This window comes from Schistocerca piceifrons, chromosome 1, assembly GCF_021461385.2.
Source record: "Schistocerca piceifrons isolate TAMUIC-IGC-003096 chromosome 1, iqSchPice1.1, whole genome shotgun sequence".
Classification (NCBI taxonomy): domain Eukaryota; kingdom Metazoa; phylum Arthropoda; class Insecta; order Orthoptera; family Acrididae; genus Schistocerca; species Schistocerca piceifrons.
In genome coordinates, this window is record NC_060138.1 from 1,103,373,449 (window position 1) to 1,103,401,182 (window position 27,734).

The 27,734-nt window shown below is 39.0% G+C and overlaps 1 protein-coding gene across 3 annotated transcripts in view; it reads left to right on the plus strand.

Moving 5' to 3' along the window:
- LOC124798784 (protein kinase C, brain isozyme) overlaps window positions 1–27,734 on the plus strand; it is a 128,053-nt gene that overhangs the window by 62,722 nt on the left and 37,597 nt on the right. For all 3 annotated transcript variants that reach the window (XM_047262324.1, XM_047262331.1, XM_047262317.1), the window contains exons 5-6: window positions 7,055–7,283; window positions 22,693–22,824. In XM_047262324.1, coding sequence (XP_047118280.1) covers window positions 7,055–7,283; window positions 22,693–22,824 — 361 coding nt within the window. The remainder of the gene's footprint in view (window positions 1–7,054; window positions 7,284–22,692; window positions 22,825–27,734) is intronic.

Consider the following 27,734-nt stretch of genomic DNA (forward strand, 5'->3'; position numbering starts at 1 on the left):
CTCCTCACCCCATCCGGGGTCTATGCCTCCGCCTCCCAAATCCCTCCCTTCCAAATCCTCCTCCCTCGCGGCCCCTGCCCCCTCTGCCCCAGGGGCCACCCTTCCTCCTCCTTCCCCTCCACCGCCTGAGAAGCGATCCTCTTCTCAGGCTTCCATCGGGGAAACGTTCTGGACCCCGGCTTCCGAGGTCCGGCGTTCCAAAATGGACCCCGCGCGTGAGGACCTTCTTCGGGTCCAGCCCACCATCCCCGTGCCTCATCGGACTTCCAAGAAGGCCTCTAAGAAGAAGTCTTTATCCCCCTCTCCACCCCGGCGCGTTTCGTCTGACGCTCCATCCGTGAGTCGCTGCTCCTGGCCGTCCTCAGTTTCACCGGGATGCTCTGCTGCCAGGCACTCAGCTAGCCTCTCGTCAGCGAACGATGCTGCCCTCCTACGCAACCCGGGAAAGCGGCCGCAGCTGGCGATGACTCGGCGGAACAGGATCCGCCTCCCGCTGGTTGTAGCGTTGTTCCCTCGAAACCTGGCCCTCCGCGGCCACTGAGGTGACCAGCTCTTCCCCCGTTTCGTTCCCCCTTTTTTCTGACTAGCGATGGCTTTGTTACATTGGAACATAAGAGGTATTCGATCTAATCGGGAGGAATTACAACTGCTCCTCCGCCAGCACTGTCCGCTCGTCCTTGGTCTCCAGGAAACCAAGTTGCGCCCAACTGACCGTATTGCTTTTACCCACTATATCTCAGAGCGGTCTGACCTCACTTCTGCTGATGGTATTCCAGCTCATGGTGGGGTCATGTTGCTCGTTCGGGACGATGTCTATTACCATCCCATCCCATTGACCACCCCACTCCAAGCCATAGCTGTCCGTATTACTCTTTCTGCCTTTACTTTTTCTGTTTGTACCGTCTACACTCCATCGTCATCCGCAGTTAATCGGGCTGACTTGATGCACCTGATTGTTCAGCTGCCTCCGCCGTTTTTATTGTTTGGCGACTTCAATGCCCATCATCCCCTTTGGGGCTCTCCTGCATCCTGTCAGAGAGGCTCCCTCTTGGCGGATGTCTTCAACCATCTCAATCTTGTCTGCCTCAATACTGGCGCCCCGACCTTCCTCTCGGACTCTACTCATTCCTACTTCCACTTGGACCTCTCGATCTGTTCTACCACTCTTGCCCATAGGTTCGAGTGGTATGTCCTTTCTGACACTTATTTGAGCGACCACTTCCCCTGTGTCGTTCGTCTCCTGCACCACACCCCATCCCCACGTCCTTCAAGCTGGAACATACCGAAAGCTGACTGGGGACTTTACTCCTCCCTGGCGACCTTTCCGGACCAAGATTTTCTCATTTGTGGCAATCAGATCGAATATCTCATGGCTGTTATCATCAATGCTGCCGAACGTTCCGTTCCTTGTACTACCTCTTCTTCACGTCGCGTTTCCATCCCCTGATGGAATGAGGCTTGTAGAGACGCTATCCGTGCTCGATGACGTGCTTTACGCACCTTTCGCCGCCATCCTACGTTGGCGAATTGTATTGGATACAAACAAATCCGAGCGCACTGCCGCAGAGTCATCAAAGACAGCAAAAAAGCTTGTTGGGCCTCTTTCACCAGCTCCTTTAACAGTTTTACTCCCTCTTCTGTCGTCTGGGTTGGCTTGCGCCGGCTGTCGGGCATTAAGGCCCACTCCTCGGTACCTGGCCTGACCTCAGGTAATGAGGTCCTTGTTCATCCTGTGGATGTCACCAACGCCTTCGGCTGCTTTTTCGCGGAGGTTTCGAGCTCCGCCCATTACCACCCTGTCTTCCTTCCCAGGAAAGAGGCAGAAGAGGCTCGGCGACCTTTGTTCCACTCGCTGAATCTGGAAAATTATAATTCCCCGTTTACTATGCGGGAACTCGAACGTGCACTTGCACTGTCCCGGTCCTCTGCTCCGGGGCCAGATGACATTCACGTTCAGATGCTGGCACACTTTTCTCCGTTCAGTGCGGCTTTCGTCGCCGCCGCTCAGCTGTTGACCACCTTGTGACCTTGTCGACATTCATCATGACCAACTTTTTGCGAAAGTGCCAAAGGGTAGCCGTGTTCTTCGATTTGGAGAAGGCTTATGATACCTGTTGGAGAGGAGGTATCCTCTGCACTATGCACTGGTGGGGTCTACGGGGTCGCCTGCCCCTTTTTATTGATTACTTTTTAACAAATCGAAAGTTTAGGGTATGTGTGGGTTCTGTATTGTTCGACGTCTTCCTCCAGGAGAACGGAGTACCTCAGGGCTCCGTCTTGAGTGTAGCCCTTTTTGCCATAGTGATCAATCCAATTATGGATTGCATTCCACCCAATGTCTCCGGCTCTCTTTTTGTCGATGACTTCGCGATCTACTGCAGTGCCCAGAGAACATGCCTCCTGGAGCGCTGCCTTCAGCGTTGTCTAGACAGCCTCTACTCGTGGAGCGTGGCAAATGGCTTCCAGTTCTCTGAAGAGAAGACGGTTTGCATCAACTTTTGGCGATATAAAGCATTCCGTCCGCCATCCTTACATCTCGGTCCCGTTGTTCTCCCATTCGTGGAATCAACTAAGTTTCTAGGGCTCACACTGGACAGGAAACTTTGTTGGTCTCCGCACGTCTCTTATTTGGCTGCTCGTTGTACGCGTTCCCTTAATGTCCTCAGAGTTCTTAGTGGTTCATCTTGGGGAGCGGATTGCGCTGTCTAGCTTCGCTTGTATCGGTCCATAGTCCGATCAAAGCTGGATTATGGGAGCCTGCTCGGCCATCCCTCTTATGCCGTCTCAACTCCATCCACCATAGGGGGTTATGTCTTGCGACCGGAGCATTCTACACTAGTCCCGTCAAGAGTCTTTATGCTGAAGCTGCCGAATTACCATTGACCTACCGGCACGACGTACTGCTTTGTGGGTATGCCTGCCATCTGTTGTCAATGCCCAACCACCCCACTTATCAGTCTTTCTTCGCCGATTCTCTCGACTGTCAGTATGGGTTGTATGTGTCTGCCCTGCTGCCCCCTGGAATCCGCTTTCATCGCCTGCTTCGACAATTGGATTTTGCCCTCCCTACCACCTTCAGAGAGGGTGAGAGCCCGACACCACCTTGGCTCCAGGCTCCGGTTCATATTTATCTCGACCTCAGCTCGCTCCCGAAGGAGGGTACTCCAGCTGCAGTGTATTGCTCACGGTTTGTCGAATTTTGTGCACGACTTGCCAGTCACACCTTTATTTACACTGATGGCTCCAAACCTGACGATGGTGTTGGCCGTGGCTTTGTCGTCGGGGCTGTCACCTTTAAATACCGGCTCCTCGACCAGTGTTCCAGCTTTACGGCCGAGCTTTTTGCTCTCCATCAGACCGTTCAGTATGCCCGCCACCACTGCCATTCATCGTATGTACTCTGCTCTGATTCACTCAGTGCTCTTCAGAGCCTTGGAGCTCCATATCCGGTCCATCCCTTGGTGCAACGGATCCAGCAGTCCCTCCATTCTTTTGCTGATGATGGCTCTCCTGTCAGCTTTCTGTGGGTTCCCGGCCATGTAGGAGTGCCTGGGAATGAGGCTGCTGATGCTGCAGCCAAGGCTGCAGTCCTCCTGCCTCGGCCAGCCTCCCATTGTGTCCCGTCATCTGACATTCGTGGGGTTGTTTGTAAGAGGCTTGTGTTGTTGTGGTGGGATACTTGGTCATCACTTCAAGGAAACAAGCTCCGGGCAGTAAAACCATTCCCAACTACTTGGACAACCTCCTCCCGACCATCTCAGCGAGAAGAGGTCCTTCTGACCAGGTTGCAGATTGGGCATTGCCGGTTTAGCCACCGCTACCTGCTCTCCGGTGACCCAGCCCTGCAGTGCCCTTGTGGTCATGCATTAACAGTGCAACATGTTTTATTGTCGTGTCCCCGTTTTAGTCAATCTCGTGTTGTCCTGTCTCTGCCATCTACTTTACAGGATATTTTAGCTGATGACGCTCGAGCAGCTGCTCGTGTTCTTCATTTCATTACTTTGACTAGCTTGTCCAAAGACATCTAACTCTTTCACTTATTTTATCTGCATCTTTGTAAGAACTTTCTGGTGTCCCCTCCCCTTGTGTTTTACTAGATTCTATGTGCTCTAACAATTGTGACTGGGCGCTAATGACCTCAGTAGTTGAGCGCCCTTAACCCCCCCCCCCCCCCCCCCCCCACAAAAAAAAAAAAAAAAAAAAAAAAAAAAAAAAAAAAAAAAAAAAAACTACTGCATTCTTTGATAATGATCAACAAGAACCAAATAATAGACTGCGTATGATAGATGATGTTCTGAACAAAAGTTTAGCGAAAATTTTTCTCTGTTTGAAAATCTTTGCTGGCGCCTCTTTAATTTCTGTGCAGAATATAATGAACTAGAGTCATCATTTCTGACTGTATCACTATTAGGCATAAGAATAATACGAATATAAACATGACATGATGTGTATATTCTTCCGCGTTTGCTGTTGTCTCACTCTAGTTTCGTAGTTTATTAGGCAGACAGGATTTAAATGAGATAGCAGCAAACATGAAACAATACATGGCAAAATGTTTATATTTGTATTATTCTTATGGTGAAGAGAATACTGCATGTGATTCACAATTCATAAAAGTTCCTATTAGCAACCATCTCTTTTCACAGGTAGGAAAAAATTCAGAACGTAGAGTTGGCCATATTGACAAACATCCCAAACAGTCTTGCCAGTTGTATTTTCGTAGTACATTGAAATGCTGCTACATTTGAAGATGAACAATACGAAATTTGTATTTACTTCGTTGGATAATGTACCAAAATGCAGTGGTCGAAACTCGGGGCAGAGGAAAAAAGCTAGTCTTCCACCTTTTTTTTTTAATTTATTTACTGATGGAGAGGTTTTGGTGCCATTATTTATCTTTGTGCCTACAAAGCATGCTTGTGTAGCGCTACATATACGCGACGGCAGAAGTTGTGGCTGCACCCACCAACATTTTTCAGAACTTCCGCTTGCTTTGCACTCGATTCTAAGCCGCAGGTGGTTTTTTGGATTACAAAAACTGTAAAAAAAGTGCGGCTTCGATTCGACTAAATACGGTAGTCCCCAGAGAGATGGATAGTTGGTCAGTATTAATAATGGAGAGGGGTAGACACCATTACAGATACGGGAGTGGGAATTTAAGTGCTGTAGCAGCCAATAGTATAGGCATAGTTACTTAATTAGTTTGAAGTCCCATGGATCAATTGACAGAAAAACCTTAATGATGTGGAATGATTTATTTTACATTCACACCACAAATTAATTTGAAAATATTTTTGTACTATTCTTTAGTATGGGAACATTACAAGGTTGTATTAATGGGACAGATGTGGAGAATTCAAATAAAAGTGGTACAGTTCATTATGGGTTCATATCATTAAGGTAAAAGTGTCCTCCAATGGGAAGCACTATGGAAATTTGTCTCATATAGAGACTTAACATTAAAATTGTGAGAGGGCACATTCTGAAATGGTTTAACAAAGATATTTCATCCTTCAAAATAGGTCTCAGTGTCCATGATGATAAAATATGATCTTTGCTTACACACAGTCATGCTGAAAATAATTTTTGTCATATGCAGTTCATTAATGGAATAGAAAGCAGATAAAATAACACTGGTATTGTGTCAGTTCTTTGAGTCTATGCAGCCTTCCTTAGAGTTCTTCAAAGCCTTATATTTTGCTGCAGTGTAGTATACAGTTTTATATTTTGCTGCAGTATGGTGAACGGTTGATCCCAATCAACAAGAGAACATTCAGTGTGTGAGCCGTCATTTATTGTCACTACAGGAACTATTTCTTGCGTTATCATAATAATTTTGTTTGGCTGCTTGTATCTACTTCATTCAGACAGCAACTGTGTAACATTAGGAAGACAATTCCAAATTGAAATTTGTTCAGTTTTTAATTAGTACACCAAGTGTAACTCTCTTGAATGCTAACGTATCCTAGATTAAGATGAAGTTTTTAGGGTTGTGATTGTGATCCAAAGGAATACTGAATCTGGAAGATTTTGGCCTGAACTGTGGAGAACATTTTAAAAGTTAATGTTTCAGTTTTAAGAGGTACAATCTGTCTGGCTTGGAATTTTACTTTTGTATTGCTGGATAATGATTTTCATGCATCATTAGTACTTCTGGAAAGAGCTCCAATTTGCAAAACAACTTTCATTGTGGAATATTAAACAAGAAAAACTGGTAAATTTGGCTGTTGATTTTTTTCAGATGAGAAAAGTATTGTCAAAGAAGAGAAATTTGTTAATTAAATATAAATTTGAATGTTAGGGAGGCTTTTTGGGAAGCATTTTTCTGAAGAGTAATCTTGTGTGGAATGGAAGCATGGATGACAAATGCTGCAGACAAAAGGAACTTTTCAAATATTGTTTTACAGAAGAATTCTGATAACTAAATGGGTGGTTTAAGTAAGTAATAAATTCTGCAACTAGATGGGTGGTTTGAATAAGTAATAAATACTGCATTGAGTCTGGTAGAAAATGCTTTATGGATAATTTGATTAAAAGAAGGGATACACTGATAGAAAAAAATCCCAAGGCATCAAGGAGTAGTTCGTTTGGCAATGAGGGAAAGTGTGTGAAAATTCTACATGAAGACCAAGGCTAAAAATACAGTCAGTAGACTCAAATGGTTCATACCTACACAGTATGATAAAACATACCCAAGGCAGAGAAGAATGGAGAGTTGTATCAAACACTATTAGGACCACAGATCATAACAAAAAAAATCTTCTTGGTGAAATGTCACCCTGGACCTCAAGATCTGTGTAGCAAGGGCCTGAATGAAGCATTTATATCCACTGTGCGCAGTTTTACCACCAGTCCACATCATCTCTCATGTAGCTGCTACAGACTGTTTAAAGTCTTATGAATTAATACAACAAATTATCTGCAACTTTAATGTGCAGTTTCCATTCCACTTCAAAAAGGGTAAATTATTTTTGTTCAAATTGTGGCATAGGGCTTAGTTTTTCTTTAACCAGAAGCTTCATCTATTAATAGTCTAATTACTTTTCTTTCTCAGTGAACTGAAGCCAGAAGACAAGGATAGACGGCTTCTGATAGAAGTGTGGGACTGGGATCGAACTTCACGTAATGATTTTATGGGCTCCCTGTCATTTGGCATCTCTGAGCTCATTAAAGCACCAGTTGAGGGGTGGTACAAACTCCTGACACAAGAAGAAGGAGAATTTTACAATGTCCCTGTACCTGAGGAGGGTGCAGATCTTGCTTCACTGAAAAATCAGATGAGAGTAAGTATAATCATTTTAACAGAATATAAATTTGTGTGTATGCCTAATTATATATGGAATCAACACATATGTGTTTCATAGACCTGCATGTGCAACAGTGCCATTGTTGTGCATGTTGGTACATGGAAGTTAGAGGGGAGCGGAAGAGGGGTCATCAGTTTCAAAGAAAGCTGTGATAAAGATTGAGATATTTGGTTTTATTTGTCGTATATTGCTGATATTTGGAGGTCTTGAAATCTTTTGACATAAATGCATAAAAGCAATTTTTGACGTTAAACTAAAGTGATTTTAAAGTAATGAGTAAGTTTTAAATCGTGTCATATGATTTATAATACATGAATCATTAATATGGAATCATGGTAATTATTGTGACACTAACCAGAAATTAAAAACCCTGAGTCTTAACTTATAAGTTGCATAATATATAAATTAAAGAAAATATTGACATTATGATTCATTAATGTGATTTCTGAATTAATACAAAATATTTCTTCTGTTCCCTCCATACAGGGAGCAACAATTCTTAGCAAAAGTCAACTCCGTCACACGGTGGGCAAAGGTTTTACATACTGTATTCTTAGGTTCATAGGTGGCTGCCATGCATGCACATGTAGAGACAGTTATGGTGCTACTAGTGCCATGGGAAATTAATGCAGTTATCTCTTACTTGTTTCCCTTGTCTGAGATTATTTTTTAAAAATTGTCTTTAAAGATTTATGTATAGTGAACACTTACAAAATAAGATTAAATGGATTAAACTACCACAGTTTTATTTGTAAAAGTAGAGAAACCAGTTTCTTACAGAAATATCAGTATTTAAGCTACAACAAATAGAACCCTGGAATCATAAATCATCCTTGAGAGTGTAGGTACTCACAGAGTTGCCTCTTCTATTGAGATAAATGCCAACTTGAATATGTGGCAGTATTAACATACTGTTTGTCATCTGACAACACCTCATTCCACTGTTCCCCCTTGCTAACCACAGAATTATTTCAGTCACTGTATGTGTTCATTTACTATACATTTATTTTCCTTTTGGTCTGGAAACATATCAGAAGACCAAAAAAATATATCCATACAATTCCCAATGGTAGCAAGAGCAGATAAGCATGCTAACATTGCATAATCAATTTCGTAGCTTATGTATCCAAGTTGCTGACTAGAATAATATACAGAAGAATGGAAAAGAAAATTGAGTACTTGTTAGATTATGACCAGCATGGCTTTTAAAAAAAGTAAAGGCACCAGAAAGGCAGTTCTCAAATTTCACATGACAATGGAAGCAAGAATTAAGAAAAATCAAGAGTTTTTCATAGAATTTACCAAACTTTAAAAAACATACAACAGTGCAAAATTGTGCAAGGTGTTTGAAATTCTCAGGAAAACATAATAGGAAGTTATAGGCAATCTATCATATATCCAATAACCAGGAACAATGTGCTTCAATTAGAAACAGTATTGGACATTGATATAGTCTCCCCTGATCTTCCATGTAAAATGTCAAAGACACAGTGATGGGAATAAAAGAAAGGTTCAGAATTGAGATGAAAATTTAGAGTGAAATAATATCATTAAGATTAATGTCATCCATATTTTGCAGCTGTGAAAGTGACTGTATTCAATAAACATGAAGTTTGTATAAAATGCCATCTTCAGGTGCAGATAATCTAATACATAATTGACATTTGTTCTTGGGTGAGGTGATATGCATATTCGTGTTACGAGAAAGTTAGATGTTAGGTTTTGTATTTCATGAATCAAGTGCAGAAAATACTTTAGAAACAGTGGGGAAGAAAAACAAAACCTTACCAAGTACATAAGGAAGAAAACTTTAAACTTTTGAGGTCAATATACAGTGATTTATTCATTCTGTCATCACATGTTATGTCACTCAGGCACACATTTGTTTACACATTCTGAAAACACTTCACAGATGTAATTTAACCTGATAGAATCAAAGATGATATTTATCATGTAGTGTCAGAAAATTGAGTATTAACAAGTTGACATATGCAAGGAATAATTTTAAAATAATTCTTTAAAATTACTGAAGTAACTATGGCTAGGAAATCTGTCTGTTCATTTAACATAAATGACAAAATTTATGAACCAATGTATGTTGGCCTCAAAAGGTTAAAAATGTTCTTCTTAGTTTGTTCAATAAGTTTTTCACTTTTTTTCCACTGTTCCTCACATATTTTCTGCACTTGATTCATGAAATACAAAACTTAACACCTTTTTCGTAACTGGAACATGTGTTCCACCTCATTCAAGAGCAAATGTAAATTGTATATTAGATGATTTGCACCTGAAGATGGACCCCCCAGGGTTTGCAATGTATCATGTCATTTAATAAAAAAAAAAAATTGTGACTGAAGGAGTTTTTATTCAAACTTCCTGTGTAATATCATTAAGATTGCCATCCTTAGTAAAAGTGAAAAATAATTGCAGGACCTATTGACTGAAGTGAACAGTCTAATTGAGCACACACACTAAGGATTGAGAGTAAACCAAAGAATGAAAAAAGTAATGAGTAGTAGCCAAAATCAGAGTTGGGAACCACAAAGTAGACGATGTGAAACAATTCTGCTATCTTGGAAGCAAAATAACACGTGAAGGACAAAGCAGTGAGGACATAAAGCAAACAAGATAACAAGGTCTCATGGCCAAAAGAAGTCTGCCAGTATCAAACATCAGCGCTGGAGGAAGGAATTTCTGGGAATATACATTTATAGTATAACATTTCATGGAAGCGAATCCTGGACTGTTGGAAAACTGGAATAGAAGAAACTTGAGGGGTTGGAAATATCATGCTGTAGGAGGTTGTTGAAAATTATGTAGGCTGATAATGTAAGAACTGAGAGAGTTCTCCACAGAGGAGAGAAATATGTGGAAAATTTTGACAAGAGGGGGGACAGTAAGACAGGGCACATGCTGAGATATCAAAAAATAATTTCCATGGTGTAAACTTCCAGATTTTTTCATAGTGACAGATTAATAGTGTGCTCTCAGCTGTTCTGCGAAAGTTATTGTTCCATTTTATGCACAGTATTTCGACAGATAATTCAGTCATCTTCTTCAGGTGATATGAGTTATGCTATTGTGTGTACTCTGCCCTGGACTCCTACAAGACTGTGGCATATTGTTGGTCTTGCATTGATATTTATAGCTCAGTTCAATTCCTGATACCCACTACATTCTTTGATGCTCTTGTTTTTCAGAACCCTTACTAATACTCCGGGAAACACAAATTCTCTCAGAATTTTCCAGCCCTGCTGGATGTGATGGCTGGAGAGATCTTAATAAATTGAGTGCTGGGCCACTAGCCTTGTTTAAATTGAAACCTGCATCCCTGTTCATCAGATTTTTTTAATCTTTATTTTGACAGACTTTTTAATTATGCTGTCCCAGAAACTTGGTGTTTGCACTAAAGTACTGGTCTCGTCACATTTCATTCCATGATTATATTCCAAGCAATACTTGGTGGCAGCTGATTTGCTTGGTTGCTTTAGTTGGGTATTTCACTGATGTTTCTTGCATCTGTTCTCAACTGTTCTGATAGTCAGCCACAAGTAAGATGTGCCACTCTTGGTGTTCAGAGACCTCAATCAATTGCAGCTTGGAGATAGCCTTTTATTTTTATGTTGGTTACCCATTCAATAGAGACCCATGTTCCGATTCCTTGACATAATCACGGAGAAGTTTGATCATTGTTTTACAGAGTTTTTTTTATGAACTTTCTGACTCATCTTATTTTCTGTTCAATGGAAAATATTATGAACAAACCAATGTCTTTGTGACAGGTAGTCACTTATTGCCTTTCGCAGCCAACCTATTCGTGGAATACTTTGAAGAAAAGGCACTAGAATTCTTCAAGTTGAAATCAGCCTGTGGACAACACATTTGTGGTTTGCTCACAAGGAACAAAAAAACTTGAAGAGTTCTTAGAACATTTAAACTTATGTCCAAAGTAATATAAAATTCATGGAGGACCTTTCCTCAACAAATTAGTTAAGAGAAGAATGGGTGGATCCTGGGGTCACAGTGGATATAGAAAGCTTGTGCATATTGACTAATATCTCCACACCTTGAGCCATCACCATCTGTCACAAAGAAATTCAGTGTTAAGGACTGGTCCATAGATCTTGAACACTTTCAGACAAGGAGAACCTCACCAAAGAATTACAAAACCTATGAATAGTGTTCTGCAGGAATAGGTACTCAGATCATCAAATTGAGTGAACATTGCATCCAGTATCAAGAATGCCCGAGAAAGAGTTTGAGACTGAGGCTGAGCAAGAGAAGCCAAAAATCACTTATCTACCTTATACTTGCCCAATATCTGAAAGATCAGTAGACGAAAGACCTGCACCAGGCAAACGGTCTACCCGACGGGAGGCCCTAGCCACATGACATTTCATTTTCAGTAGACTCCTATGGAAACACGGCATCCAATGTATTTTACTTCCTTCAAATAAGATAAAAAGTCTCCTGTGTAATGTTGAAGGCTGTTTAGGTCTCCAAAGGTTGGGTGTGTGTTGCATTCCATATAAATGTGGTATATGTTATGTGGGGCAGACTATCACAACAGTGAACAGGAGATGCAGGGAATAGCAGTTTCATGCCCGATTAAAACATTTAAGCAAATCAGTTGTTGGAAAGCTCAGCCTTGAATCTAATCATGAAATTAAATAAAATGAGGCCAATATTATGACACAAACACACAGTTTCTGGGACAGCACAATTAAGGAGTCTATTGAAATAGAGAAGTCAGAAACCATAATAAACAGGGTTAGAGGATTTGATTTCAACAAGGCTTGGGGTCTAGCATTAAATTTATGAAGATCTCAGAAGCCGTCACATCTACGAAGACAGGAAAGCACTGAAAGAATTCCAGCTTCGTGGAATATCAGTGCAGGCTCTGAAAAATGAAAGAGAAGCAAAGGGCATAGTGGACATTGGGAATTGGATGTGGCTCTAAATATTGCTGTGAGACCAACAATACTTTAGAGTTTGTTTGGAGTTAGACAGCAAGCACTCATAACATCAAAATCCATAGCAGCTGAAGAAGATGTCCAGGTCAGTCATCAAAATATATTCCTTGAAATGGAAACAATACTTGACATATAACCCAGAAACACTGTGTTAATTTCCATAGTACTTGAGTGAGCTGTAAAGATTATAAGATGTAGGGGAAGACAGAGATTAGAATATATCCAACAAATAGTTTAGGATGTTGGGTTCAAGTGAGATGTTGAGCCGAAGATGTTACCACAAAAGAGGAATATGTGGTGGGCTGCATCAGACTAGTCGGGGGGACTGATAAAAGCCAAAAATTAACTTGAGCATGAACTTGACCCATACTCCATAGTACTACTGGCAGTTTTCAATCTGTTACAGCCACAGATTACACTTCTAAATTTCTTTACAGCCAGTTCTGGCTTTGGAAGAAAATGTGAAAGTGTGGTCTGGGCCCTGGTATTATGTCAGTATGTGTGATGCAGATGTCTTGGTTCCAGTCATCGTGTAACTAAGAGTTTTAAATTATCATAAACATTCAATACAGCAGCCACTCCACAAAAAGAATAAGGCATTCCATCTCAGTGCACTAAGTCAAATTGAGATAACTGGATTGGATGACATCCCTTCAGAATCGAGATCCTTGAAAGAGTCGACAATTGCAAAACACTCCACCTAGTGTGGAAGACAGGAGAGACAACTGAAATATCTTCAGACTTCAAGAAGAATATAATAATTCCAATTCTGAAAGTAATAGATGCTGACAAGTTTGATTATTACTGAACTATCAGTTCAATTTGATTTGCCATGGCTGAAGAATATCGATAGGAACTGTTTAAAGAAGGATGAAAAAGCTGGTAGCGGTTAAACTTAGGAAAAATCAGTTTGGGTTCTAGAAAAATGTAGGAACTCTTAAAGTGTTACTGACACTGTGACATCTTAGATGACAAATAAAAGAAAGAAAAACCTATGATCATACCATTTCTAGAATTAGAGAGAGCTTTTGGTGTTGCTCAGACTACACTCACTGAAATTCTGAAGATAATGAGGATAAAATACAGGGAGTGAAAGTTTATTCAAAGCTTCTGTAGAAATAAGACTGCATCATAAGAGTCAAAGGACTTGAAAGAGCAGCAGCAGCTGAGAAGGGAGTGAGATAAGGTTGCAACCTATTCTTGAATGGTATTAAATTTGAACATTGAGTAATATGTGAAGGGAACTAAGGAGAAATTTGTTAACAGAGTTAAAGTTCAGGGAGAAGGAATGAAAACGTTGGTGTTTGCTGATAATATTGTAGTTTTCTCATAGATGACAAATGATTTGGAAGAGCAGCTGAGTAGAATGAAGGAGGTCTCAAAAAGAGGTTGTAAGGTGGATATCGACAAAAGTAAAACAAGTGTAAAGGAATGTAGTCGAATTAAATCAGATGATGCTGAAGAAATTGGATTAGAAGGTGAGATACTGAAAGTAGTGAAGGAGTTTTGCTATGTGAGCAGAAAAAGAAATAATTATGGTTGAACTGTGGAGGATGTGAAATGCAGACTGGCAGTAGCAAGAAAAGCATTACTGAAAATGATAAATTTGTTAACATTAACTATAAATATAAGTATTAGTGAATTTTTTCCAATTTTATTTGTCTAGAACCTTATGTGGAAGTGAAACACGAATGATAAACAGTTCAGACAAGAAGAAAATTGAAGTTTTGAAATGTTGTGCTGCAGTAGATGGCTGAAGATTAGATGAATAGATTAAATAATGATGAGATACGGAACTGAACTGCTAGAAAATAATAAATTTTTGGCACAACCTTGCTAAAGGAAGCACTGTTCGTTAGGAAATAACCTCATGCATCATGGACTCAGTGGTTTGGTAATGGAGGGAGGTTTGTGTTGGGGAGGGGGGGGGGGGGGGGGCAATTTTGTAGAGGGAGACCAAGGCTCAAATACAGTAGACTGGTTCAAATGGATGTACACTGTAGTATTTCTCCATCTATATTTATATTCTACAAACCGTGGTGAAGTGCATGGCACAGCTGTAGAGAACTGCACAATGTGGCAGCTGTATCAAGCCAGTATTTGGACTGTAGACCATAGCAAAAAAGAGAAGACATTACAACTGAACCGCTTCAATTATTTCAGTATGTACTATGTGTATTTCAATGCACCCATGAATTTGAAGAAAATGTTATATGAAATGAAAACCATTACTGCAAGCGTTCAGAGACTGTCCTTAATTACAACTCATAATGTTATGCAAATATACCAAGGGTTTAACATTTTAGTAAAGCAAAAGTCCATGTCTACCTGATACTTAGTTGAAATCAAACAATGGAAACTCGAGGTAGGAATATCAGCAATGTAGAAAAAGATAGATTGCCACTTACCATAAAGATGACACTTGAAGTTGCAGATAGGCACAATTAAAACACACTTACACATAATCCTTCAGCTGCAACCTTCATCAGAAAAAGAAAAACACACACCATTCATTCACACAAGCAAGCACACCTCATGGACACATGACGACCAACTATGGCAGCTCAAGCCAGAATGTAACTATCACATGGGATGGAAGCAGCAATCTGGAGCAGGTGGGGAAAAGGAAGGGATGGCAGTGTACAGTTGGAGAGACTGTGTATGGGCTAAAGTGCCAACAGGTGGAGCGCCAGGAAGTTGTGGGGCAGGCAGGAGGGGAAAATGGAGTGAAAAAGTAAAAGAGCAGGAAAGATGGGCAGGTGTGTCGGCAGAGAGCAGCAAATAGATGGTAGGAGATGAGAATGGGGAGGAAGTGACAGGACAGAGGGAGTGGAAACTGTTGGGTGAGGGTGTTAGGACTGTATGTTACCATAGGTTGAGGCTGGGATAATTACAGGAATGTGCTGTAAGGATAACCCCTATCTGCGCGGTTCAGGAAAGCTGGTGGTGGAGGAGAGGATCCAGATGGCTTGGGTAATGAAGCAGCCATTTCAATCAAGCCTGTTATATTCAGCTGCATGATGTGCCACAGGGTGGTATACTGTCCTCTTGGCTGCAGTTTGACAGTGGCCATTCATCCTTGTGGACAGCAAGTTGGTATTCATACCAAACTTGAGGGTGGTGGGAGGATTCCTGCCTGTGAAGGCCTTGGTGAGGCATCAGTATACCAGATAAGGGAGTCTTTATCACTGCAGGTATGACATCCCCAGGCAACCAGGCTGTGTGGGAGTAACTTTTTGGTGTGAAAGAGATGACAACTATTGAAATGCAGGTACCGTTGGTGGTTGGTTGGTGGATGGGTGGGTTTGATGTGGACAGTTGCTGATGGAGCGATCGGGGAGGACGATGTCAGTGTCCAGGTAGGTGGCATACTGGATTGAGGAGGACCAGGTGAAGCAGATGGGAGAGGTGGTGTTGAGGTTGTGAAGGAATGAAGATAAGGTGTCTTGGCCGTGAGTCAAGATCATGAAGATATCATCAGTGAACCTGAACGAGACCAGGGGTTTGGCTATTTGGGAGGCTAGGAAGATTTTCTCTATGGCCCATAAACAGGTTCGCATAGGAGAGTTCCCTGCAGGTGCCCATGGCTGTGCTGTGGATTTGTTTGTATACATTGCTTTCAAAGGAGAAGTAGTTGTGAGTTAGGATGAAGATAATAAGGTGTGTGAGGAATAAGGTAGTGGGTTTGGAGTCTGAAGGACATTCACATAGGTAGTTGTCAATAGTGGTATGACCATGGGCATAAGCTATGTTGGTGTATAGGGAGGTGGCATCAACAGTGACAAGTAGCGATCCAGGAGGTAAAGGGGTGTGGGTGATGGAGAGTTTGTGAAGGAAGTGGTTGGCGTCTTGCCTGTGGGAGCCTAGGTTTTGGGCAATTGGCTGAAGGCCTTTATCATTGTAAGGGTGCATGATAACCAGCCACAATGGGGCATTCAGGATTGTTGATTTTGTGGATTTTGAGGAGCATGTGCACAGTACAAAGGGAAATGGACTTATAGGAAAGGTTTTGGAAAGGGCCTAAGACTTCAAGCAGGAATTATAGGTTGTTTTGGAATGGGATCATTCTGGCGGAGTTTATAGGTGGAGGAATCAGACAAATGGCAGAGGTGTCCCACCAGTTAGTTACTGCAATTCATAACAATAGTGGCGAAACATCTGTGTAGGATGGTTAAATCAGGATTTATTACATAATAGAAATATAGTTTTACTTACTATGTTTTCAACTTGTAACTTCATTGTTTCCCATGGTTTTATTTATGTTTTTGTAGCAGCTTAAGTCCAAATAGCATGGCAGCTGATTCATATGCAGCATGTCACATAGTCAGCTGCTTTATCATGTGCAAAGAGCTGAACTTAAATAGCCACATTCTTTACTTAGAGTTTTTATTTTGAAATGTTGGAAAACCTTCACACACATAGAATGCACTATAGAAAAGTACTTTTAACAACAAAGCAAACCTGTTACTGACGTTAAAGTAAATACAAGACTACAGACTATATTCAAATACATAAATTTAAAAAAAATAAAAAATACCTTTTATGCAAATTAAAAAAAATTGTAGCGTGTGAAGAAAGGCTAGCAACAACATGGAATAGTTAAAGATAAAGATACTGAGCTTTCAGGAAATGAGGAGTCTTCACATGTGTATTGCATTCTTCATCACTGTACCATATATTTTGTCTTCCACACTGTCCAAGTTGTCGTAACTGCCAGGTCTATTATGACACAGGCTTTCTTAGTAGCTCTATCATCAGTCAGTTAAACCTATTCACCTGTCACTGTGGTTCTGGCGATATAATGTATAATTGAATTTTTAGACAACTTCATATTACCAAAATATTTAAGGAGCAGCATTTTCCAAGAATAGAGTTTCATAAACAGCTTTTGCATTTGTTATATACTCTTAACACACATTCCTCAAAATGAAATTTTGTGCACCATTGGTTAATAGTCTTCCATATAAGTTCCAACTTTTGTGATATAGTTGGTAGAGTCTCAAATTACATGGAAGTCTCTCTCTCGTCCCTTGTAAAACTGCCTGCAAAAGCTATTAACCACAGTATGATGACATAAACACGAAAAGGATCTAAGTAACCCTGAGTGATCAAAAATTAGCTTTCTCCATAATTTAACAGTAGGCTTCTTAGCATTGTTTAATTAGGCAACAAATTTGAGAAAAAAGCATTCAAAATCTGCTTGAAACCTCCAATGAAAATAAATCTTGCTACCATAGAACAGGTTCTGTGACATAACTGGATAGACATGAATGTGTATTTTTGCAGTTATAACAGACATCACAGAGAGATGTAGTCTCCTCATTATGTCTATATATAAATATATGTTCTTTCCCTTTACCAGTGTGTAACCAAGGCTGATCTTTTTACTGTGTTTTCTTTCTATCATATACTTCTCTTTTATCTTCAGAACATCAGGTTATACTCTGTTTAGGTGTGTGATACATTTTTTCCATTTTCTGCAGCCTTCCTGTTATTTACCTTTAACTGATTTATGTTGTTGATTTGGCACAGTGAAAATACTTTGTCAGAATGATAGAGTGTAGTGTATTATTGCACATTGAAATACTCAAGGCTGCTTCAAAAGTTAAAACGTAACAGCTCATCAAAATATTGTCATTAAATCGAATTTTGTTGAGAGTTCTAAATGATGGGAAGAGAGATGTTTATTCATAGCAAGCTGCTTTTTAATTATTTGCAGATGAAGTGTGTTTTCAGCTCCATTTCTTTTCAGCTCTGTGTGTGTGTGTGTGTGTGTGTGTGTGTGTGTGTGTGTGTGTGTGTGTGTGTGTGTGTATAAGCATACAGTGTGTATTAGATCACTCACTCACTTGTCTGCCTAAAGAGAAACAGCTATTTCATGTTTGCACTAAAGCTAAATTAGAAGCCAGCAGCAAACAGCAGTATGGCTGTTGTAGAATGCCTGAATGTTTCTTAATGATACATTTTTTAGAAAATAATTTAGTTTGTATCATAACATAGCATAACTTTAAGGACAATGTGAATACTGATATGTCCCTAACAGATGAAGATTGCATTACAGGGCTATGAAATAAGCCATCAGTCATCTCTCATTTAGAAAGAGTTACTGAGAACACACGAGATATTTCAGGTAATTCACATGACACTGAAGTCTTTCATTACTAAACTATTTGGATCACTGATGGCAACATCATCCCTTCAAAAGGTTCTTCTTTTATGCCGTTTTGTCTTAACCAGTATATTAACTATTAACTACAGTTTCAGGAGAAGTCTTTCATTATCACTTCATGAAAGGAGATATGGGTGGTCTGGAGAACTGGTGGAACATTAGTAATGTGTGTTAAATGAACATTTTGGCTGTTTTCATGTGTTCAACTGGTGTTAGAAATTCTTATACAAAGTGGGCAGAATGTGCATACCAAAAATATTATCAAAATTCTTCAGTAAAGAGGTTTGTTGGGGCAACGCTCTCTCAAACTTCGAGATTACAGTGTACAGTTAAGATTTAATTCTTTGGGAAAAAAAATTGTTTCCAATTAAGTGAAGGAGGATCTTTTTGTCCATTCATTGTATTCTGTTTTCTTTCTTTTGAGAATTAAACCGTCTTCTTCTTCTCCTTATTTTCATTTTGGCCATCTGAGGACTGCATAAACTCAGCTCAGCTTCATTTCTTCTGTCTTTTTTCCCGAATATTCTTTCTTTCTCATACTTTGCAAACTTCTTCACAGTTACGTCCATGATGTTTCTATCCTAGGTCTAATACCATACTGGAAACCTACGACAGCCTGAATTTTGTAATTTAAAGTTGCCCTGTTCTAAATTTCTGTTTAATGCATTGTCATTTCTTCGAAATTCCTTTGTACTTGTTGGAACCAATGTACTGTGGTTCTCGTGTGGACAGGAAACTGCATTATCTGATGTGTCAGCCTCACCTGGTTAATTCAAAGTATGTGTGTGAAGAACGTGGTCCTTCTTTTCCTGACTGTGGAGCTCTTCTCTATCTGGGTGTAAAATTATTGGCTTGCTAGTCCTGAATATTGACTGCCTCCAGTTCTTTAAAGTCCCAATACCTTCCTGAGAATCCTCCATTCCAGAAGTTGTACTCTCTTAAGTAATCCTGTTCTGTCTAGGTTCTGGCTTTCTGCACCATATAAGGCTTCAGGGCAGCTCATTGCCTGGTAGTGTCTTAATTTTACCTTGATAGAGAGATACTTCTTAGTTTAGATGTTCATAGTGGGTCTATTTGATAAATTTATCTTATTCATTCATACTTTCATAACTTCTTTTTCTGTCAGAGCAATTTCTGTGCATTCTTATACTCCTTCCTGACAGTGATCTGTAATCACTCATTTCTGAAATTAGGTGGTTTGATTAGTTACCTATTCTAAAGGTGACAACAAGATCACAAAATCATCTGAAAATGCAAGACAGCCTACCAGTATTTATTTTTTCTTGCATTGCAATCATATTCACTCACTCCTTCCATTTCTTGTCATCTTTCTTTGACCATGTTATCAAAGATACAGTTAAAGAGCAAGGGTGTTTCCATATGAAGGACTCCGAATATTGCCTCTAAATTTGAATGTCCTCTAGCTTGACCTTGAGTGTGAAGTTGGTAAAGGTCTATTTAATCAATTCACTGGAGTTTCTATCCAGACTTCTCTCCTCCAAAATTTTGAACATTTTGGTGTATCTGCTTGAATTCTATGAATGTGAGTATGAAACTCTTGCTTCTCTGTTTTTTGTATGCAGTTACTGATTTCAGATTCAAAATTGGTTTTGTGCTCCTTCCTGAAGCCTTCTTGGTTTTAAGTTCATGCATTTAGTTGCTTTTACATTCTGTTTTGAAAATATTGTCAAGGTGGTATTTGCTGATATGAACCTGTTGGAACACACTCAGGAATAGTTGACACTTGCCTCATGTTGTCACAGGAGGGTCGACATGCCCAAGTGGAATAGACTTGAGCAGTATTGCCTCAACCATATTGTGGACAGCAGGCAAAAGGGGCAACATTCAATTACAATATACAGAATTTTTCCTTTTTTATATGATAAAGCGTAATCGAAGTAACACCTGCAAAAAATGGCCGCAGTTACTAAAAATCCCACACGTCTGCAGATAAGCAGCTAGTGCAAAACAGTTTTTGAACAATTTAACTGAGAAATGGCAAAATTTTTTATAGCCAGATGAAGCTATATAATATACTGTGAAACATAATTCTGTCACATGTGATGATAGCTTCAGTTAAAATACTGTATGTTTGAATGCTCCTCTTGCTCTACTATACTGCAGGATAAGATATGCAATAAATGATAAATTTATGCCTCTTTTCATACTGTAATCACATCTTTAAAACTGAAGAAAACATCTGTACAGAAAAAATACCATAGTCCAAAGCAAAACTGTAAGTACATAGTGATTGTGAAATAAACAAACACTTACTAATGTGAAGAATGGTAGTCCATTGACAAGTCACCAACAGGAGATCAAAAACTTTCAGGCTTGTATGTTGTGAGTTCTTTTACTAGGAGGGAAAAAGAAATCCCATTGAGGAAACATTATTTTGTAAAAGAATAGGAAAAAAAATTATCATGGCTGTCAGATCAGTGCAAGCATCTGAGGATAGTATGAAATACAGTGGCATTTTTAGTCAAGGAAATTTCCATGTCTTCCTATTTTAATATGTACTGTTGCTCTTTATTCTGCATGTGATTACTATTTAAGTCTTTATATTAGCTTATTCTTTTTTCCCTTATTCTCATTTCTCTTTAAGTGCTTTTTCCTGTTTCCTCCTTCATTATAATGATGCAAGATGCACAAATAAAAAGTACAGAAAGAAAACTTTGGATGAGAAATGAAAAAGGAAGTAGTTGCTGCATTTTAACATCAGTTGAATGGTAAAATCATTGTTTGAGAGCCATTTCCATCTCCACGGTACGAAAGCCCTAATGTGGAGGGAATCCAAGAAATCTAATGTTCTAGTAGGAGCAAAAGTTTATGCTGTTATGTTTCACAGTATGGACAGAAAACAAATATTGGATGTTATCACTGGTTTTGACTGATAGCTTGGTGCTGATAATGCAGATGAAAAGCTTGTGCAAGACTTAAAGGCATGTGTGTTCTCTCTTAGGCTGCCATTCCCTTTATATCATATGGTATACCAGAAGCGGGTCTGGAGTAAATGGTGCTGTCTTAATGTACAGAACTGACTTTTTAAAACTCCATCTTCTACAAAATGCATTGTATTTCTTTCTTATTCATATCAATTTAATATTGTGGTGTAATTTAAAAGCCTTATTTTGTAGATTGAAGTCCAGTTTGACACTCCAATAAAAATGCAATACTCTTCTGTTACAATCAGTGTTAGTATTATTTTTTTTACTTTAACTTTGAATTAATCATGATTTACGTACCTGTTTCATCTGCTGTAAGGCCACAGTATGCAGATAAGGTAGTTGGTAAATAAATGAGAGTAAAAATCACCAATGTATTCCCAAATTTTAGTGTAACTTAAAAAGACAGTGTGGGTAAAAAAGACAGTGCAGGATTTCAGATTATCCCTGTTTCCTAGAAATCTTTAATAACTTAGCATAATCTCATAAATTAGAATACTACTTTTAGCTACTGAGTAACCTATTGTTAGCATGCTTTGTTATTTATCTTCCATTTCTGTAGTTCAAACATGCGTGCAAGCTGGCTTTTAAATAAACTGTAACTGCCACAAATTAACTGTTACATTTTTAACTGCTGGTATCTTTGCCACTGATATACAGTTTGCAGCTAAATAGACTGAAAATTGCTATTGTTTTTATCTTGGCATCTCATGATATTAAAGAGATAAACAAAACGAAACAAATACTTTATTAAACATTTTTAATTAAGTAGTTTACTTCATATAGGGGCTTTTACGTTTTTCATGTTATATACATTATGAATTTTTCTTTTACAGTGTAGTAAAGCTAAAGGTATAGGATGACTCTCAGCAGTCTCCTCAAGCATCAAAACTTAGTGTTGCATGCAAAATGTAAAAAAACTTGTTCTTATTATTTTAGTGAAAAAATAAGGAGTTCCACTCTAGTACAGTCTACAACTATGTTACATATGAATAAGTCAAGTGTGACCATACAATTTGATTTGCATTAAGACTAGTAACAACTTCCTGCACAGCACTTCCACAATATTTGCAAAATAGGGCAACCAGAACAATTATGTTGATATTAATACTGTCCAAGACATGTTTTATAAAAGAAGGAATTTCCTTTCACTATGAACCTCTGTTGCACTGTAGGAGTAATTTAATAAAACACCATTAAATATGTGAATATTTATTTCTGTATGACTGATATGTCAGAATTCATAGCCATGTCACCATATATGAGTGTGGGTCATAATCTGTCTTGTTATATTACAGAAAACTTCCATTACAAAGAAAGCACCTCCTCCTTCTGACAAAGATGTACCACACAATATGGGAAGGAAGGATGTCATACGTGCTTCAGATTTCAACTTCCTCATGGTTCTGGGGAAAGGCAGCTTTGGCAAGGTGATTGCTAAGAGTGTTCATCATATGAGGCACTGCCAGAGATTTTGTTGTTATAAAATTTATTACTTTCAAATCAGCAACTTTTAATAATATTTGAGCTCAATAACTTCTTCAGATATTTTTTTTTAATTCATTTTAAATGTGGTCCACTATGTTGTGTGTTCCATGGTCTCCTCCTGAAATGAATCTATTACAACATTTTTCTTATACTTTTGCCTTATTGTATTTGGAATGTAAATAATATTGCATTTGTTCTTTTAGAATTTTGGAAAATTATAATATTGAATGACTTCCTTTTGTTTTCCTGCACTTCATCACATATATATATGGAAAGTTTGCACACTGAAGAGAGGGTGTTTTGTGATATTGCGTGGGCAAATGGAAATTAGTCCTGTCAAAATCCACAAATTAAAAGGTTTTAATATGACATGGACCCTAACATACATGAAATATAAATGTTTCATAATTTACATTTTTATATTGTTCCTCTTCATTGCGGGTAGCTTTCTTAGGCATGCATAAATTGTTTCATGCAACTTATATTTTCCACTTGTTTCACAACTTTTGGGGTAAGTTAAATGCACAAAAAGCTGACCACAAGCCTTCAGAAGTAACATTGAAAGAGGACATTTGTCAGTGTTTCTGAATGTCTGATTCTTTGATTTCTTATTGACAACACTGTGTGCTGGCTAATATTGTCTAGGAGTGTCATGGACACACACAGTTTAGTGAAACAAGACATCATATCACACAACGAAGTCACACAGCAAGATACAAATTTTTTCAATCTTTCTTGTAAGTATTATAAGCTGACCCACATACATTTTCAGTCCCACTCTGCCCCCTTTTTTTAAAGGACTTCAGCAAACAAAAATCTGAAATAACATATATGAACCCAGATCTGAACTAATCCCTTCATAACACAAAGAAGACAATTTCATCTGCCACCTACTTACCTTTATTTTTCAAACAAACAGTAGCTAATAAGCCAAGATGAGTTTAGGCAATACTGATTCCAGTGGCTTAGTTGCACCTTGTGACAGTGATTTAATTCTAAGGTATGGTTATGGAGTTTTGGAATATAGTGTTGGCTATGGATATTTGAGTTACAGTGTTCTGAAGGTGGAAAGTACACCTTAATATCAGTAAAGCAAGAAAGAAATATCATCATGTTTTTATTTGTTGATGTTCTAAATATGATTTCTTAAGATGTGATCGGAATGTTGTTGGTAGTGTGAAAATTTTGTCGGTGGCTAATGACCGAAGTCAGTTGTTGGAACATGTATGTGTGTAATTAATTTTGGTCTTAAAGCTTCTGCTTCTACATTCACATATACAGTGAGGCGACAAAAGTCATGGGATACCTCCTAATATTGTGTCAGACCACTTTTTGCCTGGTGAAGTGGAGCAACTCATTGTGGCATGGACTCAACAAGTTGTTGGGAGTCCCTGCAGAAATATTGACCCACGCTCCCTCTATAGCCATCCGCAATTGGAAGGTGTTGCTGGTGCAGGATTTTATGCACGAAATGACCTCTCGATTATGTCCCATAAATGTTCGATGGGATTTATGTTGGGTGATTTCAGTGGCCAGATCACTCATTAAAACTACCCAGAATGTTCTTCAAACCAAATGCAAACAACTGTTGCCTGGTGACATGGCATATTGTCATCCATAAAAGTTCCATCACAGTTTGGAAGCATGGAGTCCATGAATGGTTGAAAATCATCTCCAAGTAGACAAACATAACCTTTTCAAATCAGTGACTGATTCAGTTGAACCAGAGGATCCAGTCCATTCCGTGTAAACACAGACCAGACCATTGTGGAGCCACAACCTGCTTGCACAGTTCCTTATTGACAAATTGGGTCCATGACTTTGTGGAGTCTGCACTGCACTACACTCAAACCCTACCATCAGCTTGTACCAATGAAATAGGGACTCATATGACTAGGCCACAGTTTTCCAGTCATCTAAGGTCATAAGCACAGATGAGGCATGGCAGGTGATGTGCTGTTAGCAAAGGCACTCGTTTCACTCATCTGGTTTCATAGCCCATTAACACCAAATTTCACTCCACTGTCCTAACAGGTATGTTTGCCGTACACCTCACAATGATTTCTGCAATTATTTCATGCATAGTTGCTTGTCTGTTAGCACTGACAACTCGACGCAAATGACACTGCTGTCTCTCTGTGTTGTTTGTAGTAAGAGGTAATACTAGGAATTTGGTATTCTTGGCACACTCTTGACAGTGTGGATCTCAGAATATTGAATTCCTTAATAATTTTCAAATTGGAATGCCCCATAGCTCCAACTGTCATTCCGCGTCCTCTTAATTACCTTCATGTGGCCACAGTGGAAACTTTTTCATGAACTACAGGAGCAGAAATAACAGCTCCACCAATGCACTGCCCTTATATACCTTGTGTACACAGTACCACCGCCATCCTTATATGCGCGTATCACTATCCCATGACTTTTGTCAAGTCAGTGTATACTCCACAACACACTGTACAATGCATGGGAGAAAGTACATCATACCAATATTATCGGTTTTCTGTGCTATTCTTTCAACTTATCATGCATAAGGGAAAAAGACCTACTGTATGCCTCTGTATGTGCCCTAACCTCTCTTATTATGATCCCTGTGTGAGAGACTTGGTGGTGATAGCAAGATGACTATACAGTTTACTTCAGTTACAAGTTCTCTAATTGTACCCAACAGGGCTTCATGAGAACTGTCATTCTTCTTTCAATCATTTCCACTGAAATTCCCTGAACATTTTTATTGCACTTTCACACATTTTGCTATCCTTTCAACATGTCTTTAGATGGCTGAAACAGTATTTACTTGAGCACTGCTTCTGCTATCTGTGGATTTCTGTAGTATCATAATAAGTACACCAAATTTACCAAATATTATTAACTGGTTAATTATGTCACTTTGGATTATTATTCAATTTGATTGTTGTGATTATGTATTCTCATTTAATAACTTCTTTCCTTACAAATTTATTGTGTTACCCATTACTTTGTACATCATATGTACAAACAATGCACTAAAAATTACTATTGGACCAAATAAAAAGTAAATAATACTTGTTCAGCTGAACACTACAACTATGTAAACTCCAGTTGTAATACAGTGTGTTTTTCCCAGTCATACTGTCATAACTGGAGTTCACTTCAATCATCCAACAGTTGTGTTGCCTGAGGCTTTCCCTCCAGACTAGTTGTAAATGCAGTTCTCGGGTGAGACGATGGATGTTTTTGTGATAATTCCACAATATTTCAGGCTGTGACTGAAGCTTCCTGTTTATGACAGTCGGAGAAGAAAGTGCATGGGCATGGAATTTTTACAACATCAGATGCCTGAGAACCATTTTTATAAATTGCATCCAACAGTTAATTGATTGGATTAATTTCAGTTTTGTTAGTGATGAGTAGGACAAGACATCCTGTAATATGCATTGCCAGAAAAAAATTAGTACACCCATTCAGAGTTTTCCAGTTTACTTAGGATATACTAAAAGGATTGTAATCTTAGCCTGTGGTCAAAATATTTATTCACACTGTGTTTCTGTGGAATACGACCAATCCTATTGGAAACAATTCCTGCTTAGGTCAAAAAGGCCATAATCGTAGGGGCCAGAACTGTGGCAGGCCAGCGTATAGAGTATAAATGGCACAGCTGAGCAAATCTGCTATTCCAGAACATTATCTTGGTATGGCTCATCCTGTGGCATATTCTAATGTGCAATTTAAACTATTGGGACAGTATTATTAAGGAAGCTGCTGAGATCAAATTAGCGAGTGACCTTATAAATGGAGATTGAGTTTTTTGCTTAAATTGTGTGTTGAATCTGTCTCTCTCCCTTGTAAAACAACGGAGGGACAGAGGTAATGCCACTTGCTCACCCATTGGTAATTAATGTTCACTGTCAGTAACTTTTGACTTTAGTCATCTGTGTTGGCTTTATCCATATATGTTTTAGGGTTCTTATTTGTGTAGCCCCATTTACTGAGGATTTAAATTTTCTTATACACACCTTTCTCGTTGCCTTGAAAATGATGGAGTGTTTCCTCTGCCAAAATGTCAACATTTGTTGAAGACATCACTTGGCTGAATTTCTTTAAGACGCTCATACTTACAAAGAATTACTGTCTACTGCATAGAAGGTGTAAAACAAAACGTACACCTGTAATTAGAGAGATGCTGAATGAGCCATGTTTGGCTGTCTATAGGAAAATGCAGGAAGCCTGCCCTATCAAAATCTTACCAAAGAATTGTTCACAAAAGCCAAAGTACATTTGATCATATGTAAAGACTGTCAGTGGCACCAAAGTTGAGTTCAACACTCATGGGTGACATAAGGACTGAGATTGATTATCAAACCAAAAACGGAAGTGCTGAACTCCATTTTCAAGTGATCATTTTCAAAGGAAGATCCAGGAGTGCTGCTCCAGTTTAATTCTTGCATGCCTGCAAAGATGAATGATACAAATATTAGTATTGGTGACATTGAGAAACAGCTGAAATTACTAAACCTGAATAAGGCCTCAGAGTCCTATGGAATCCCTGTTATATTTTACACAGTATCTGTAGGTTGACTGTCCCTCATTTTAACCATAACATAGTGTAGTTACAAAGAAAATATGCCCAATGGTTGTGTGAAAACACAGGTCAGACTCATTTGGAAGAAGGGTAGCAGAAGTAATCTAGAAAAGATCGTCCAACATTTTTGACATCCATCAAACAAAACACTGTGCTTAATGTTTGGAAGAAAGCGGAGGTCACATACGTCTACACAAAGGGTAGCAGAAGTAATTCATAGATCTACCATTCATTATCATTCACTTCCATCTGTTGTTGAAGTTTCTCAAAGAGAATGATCAACCAACATGC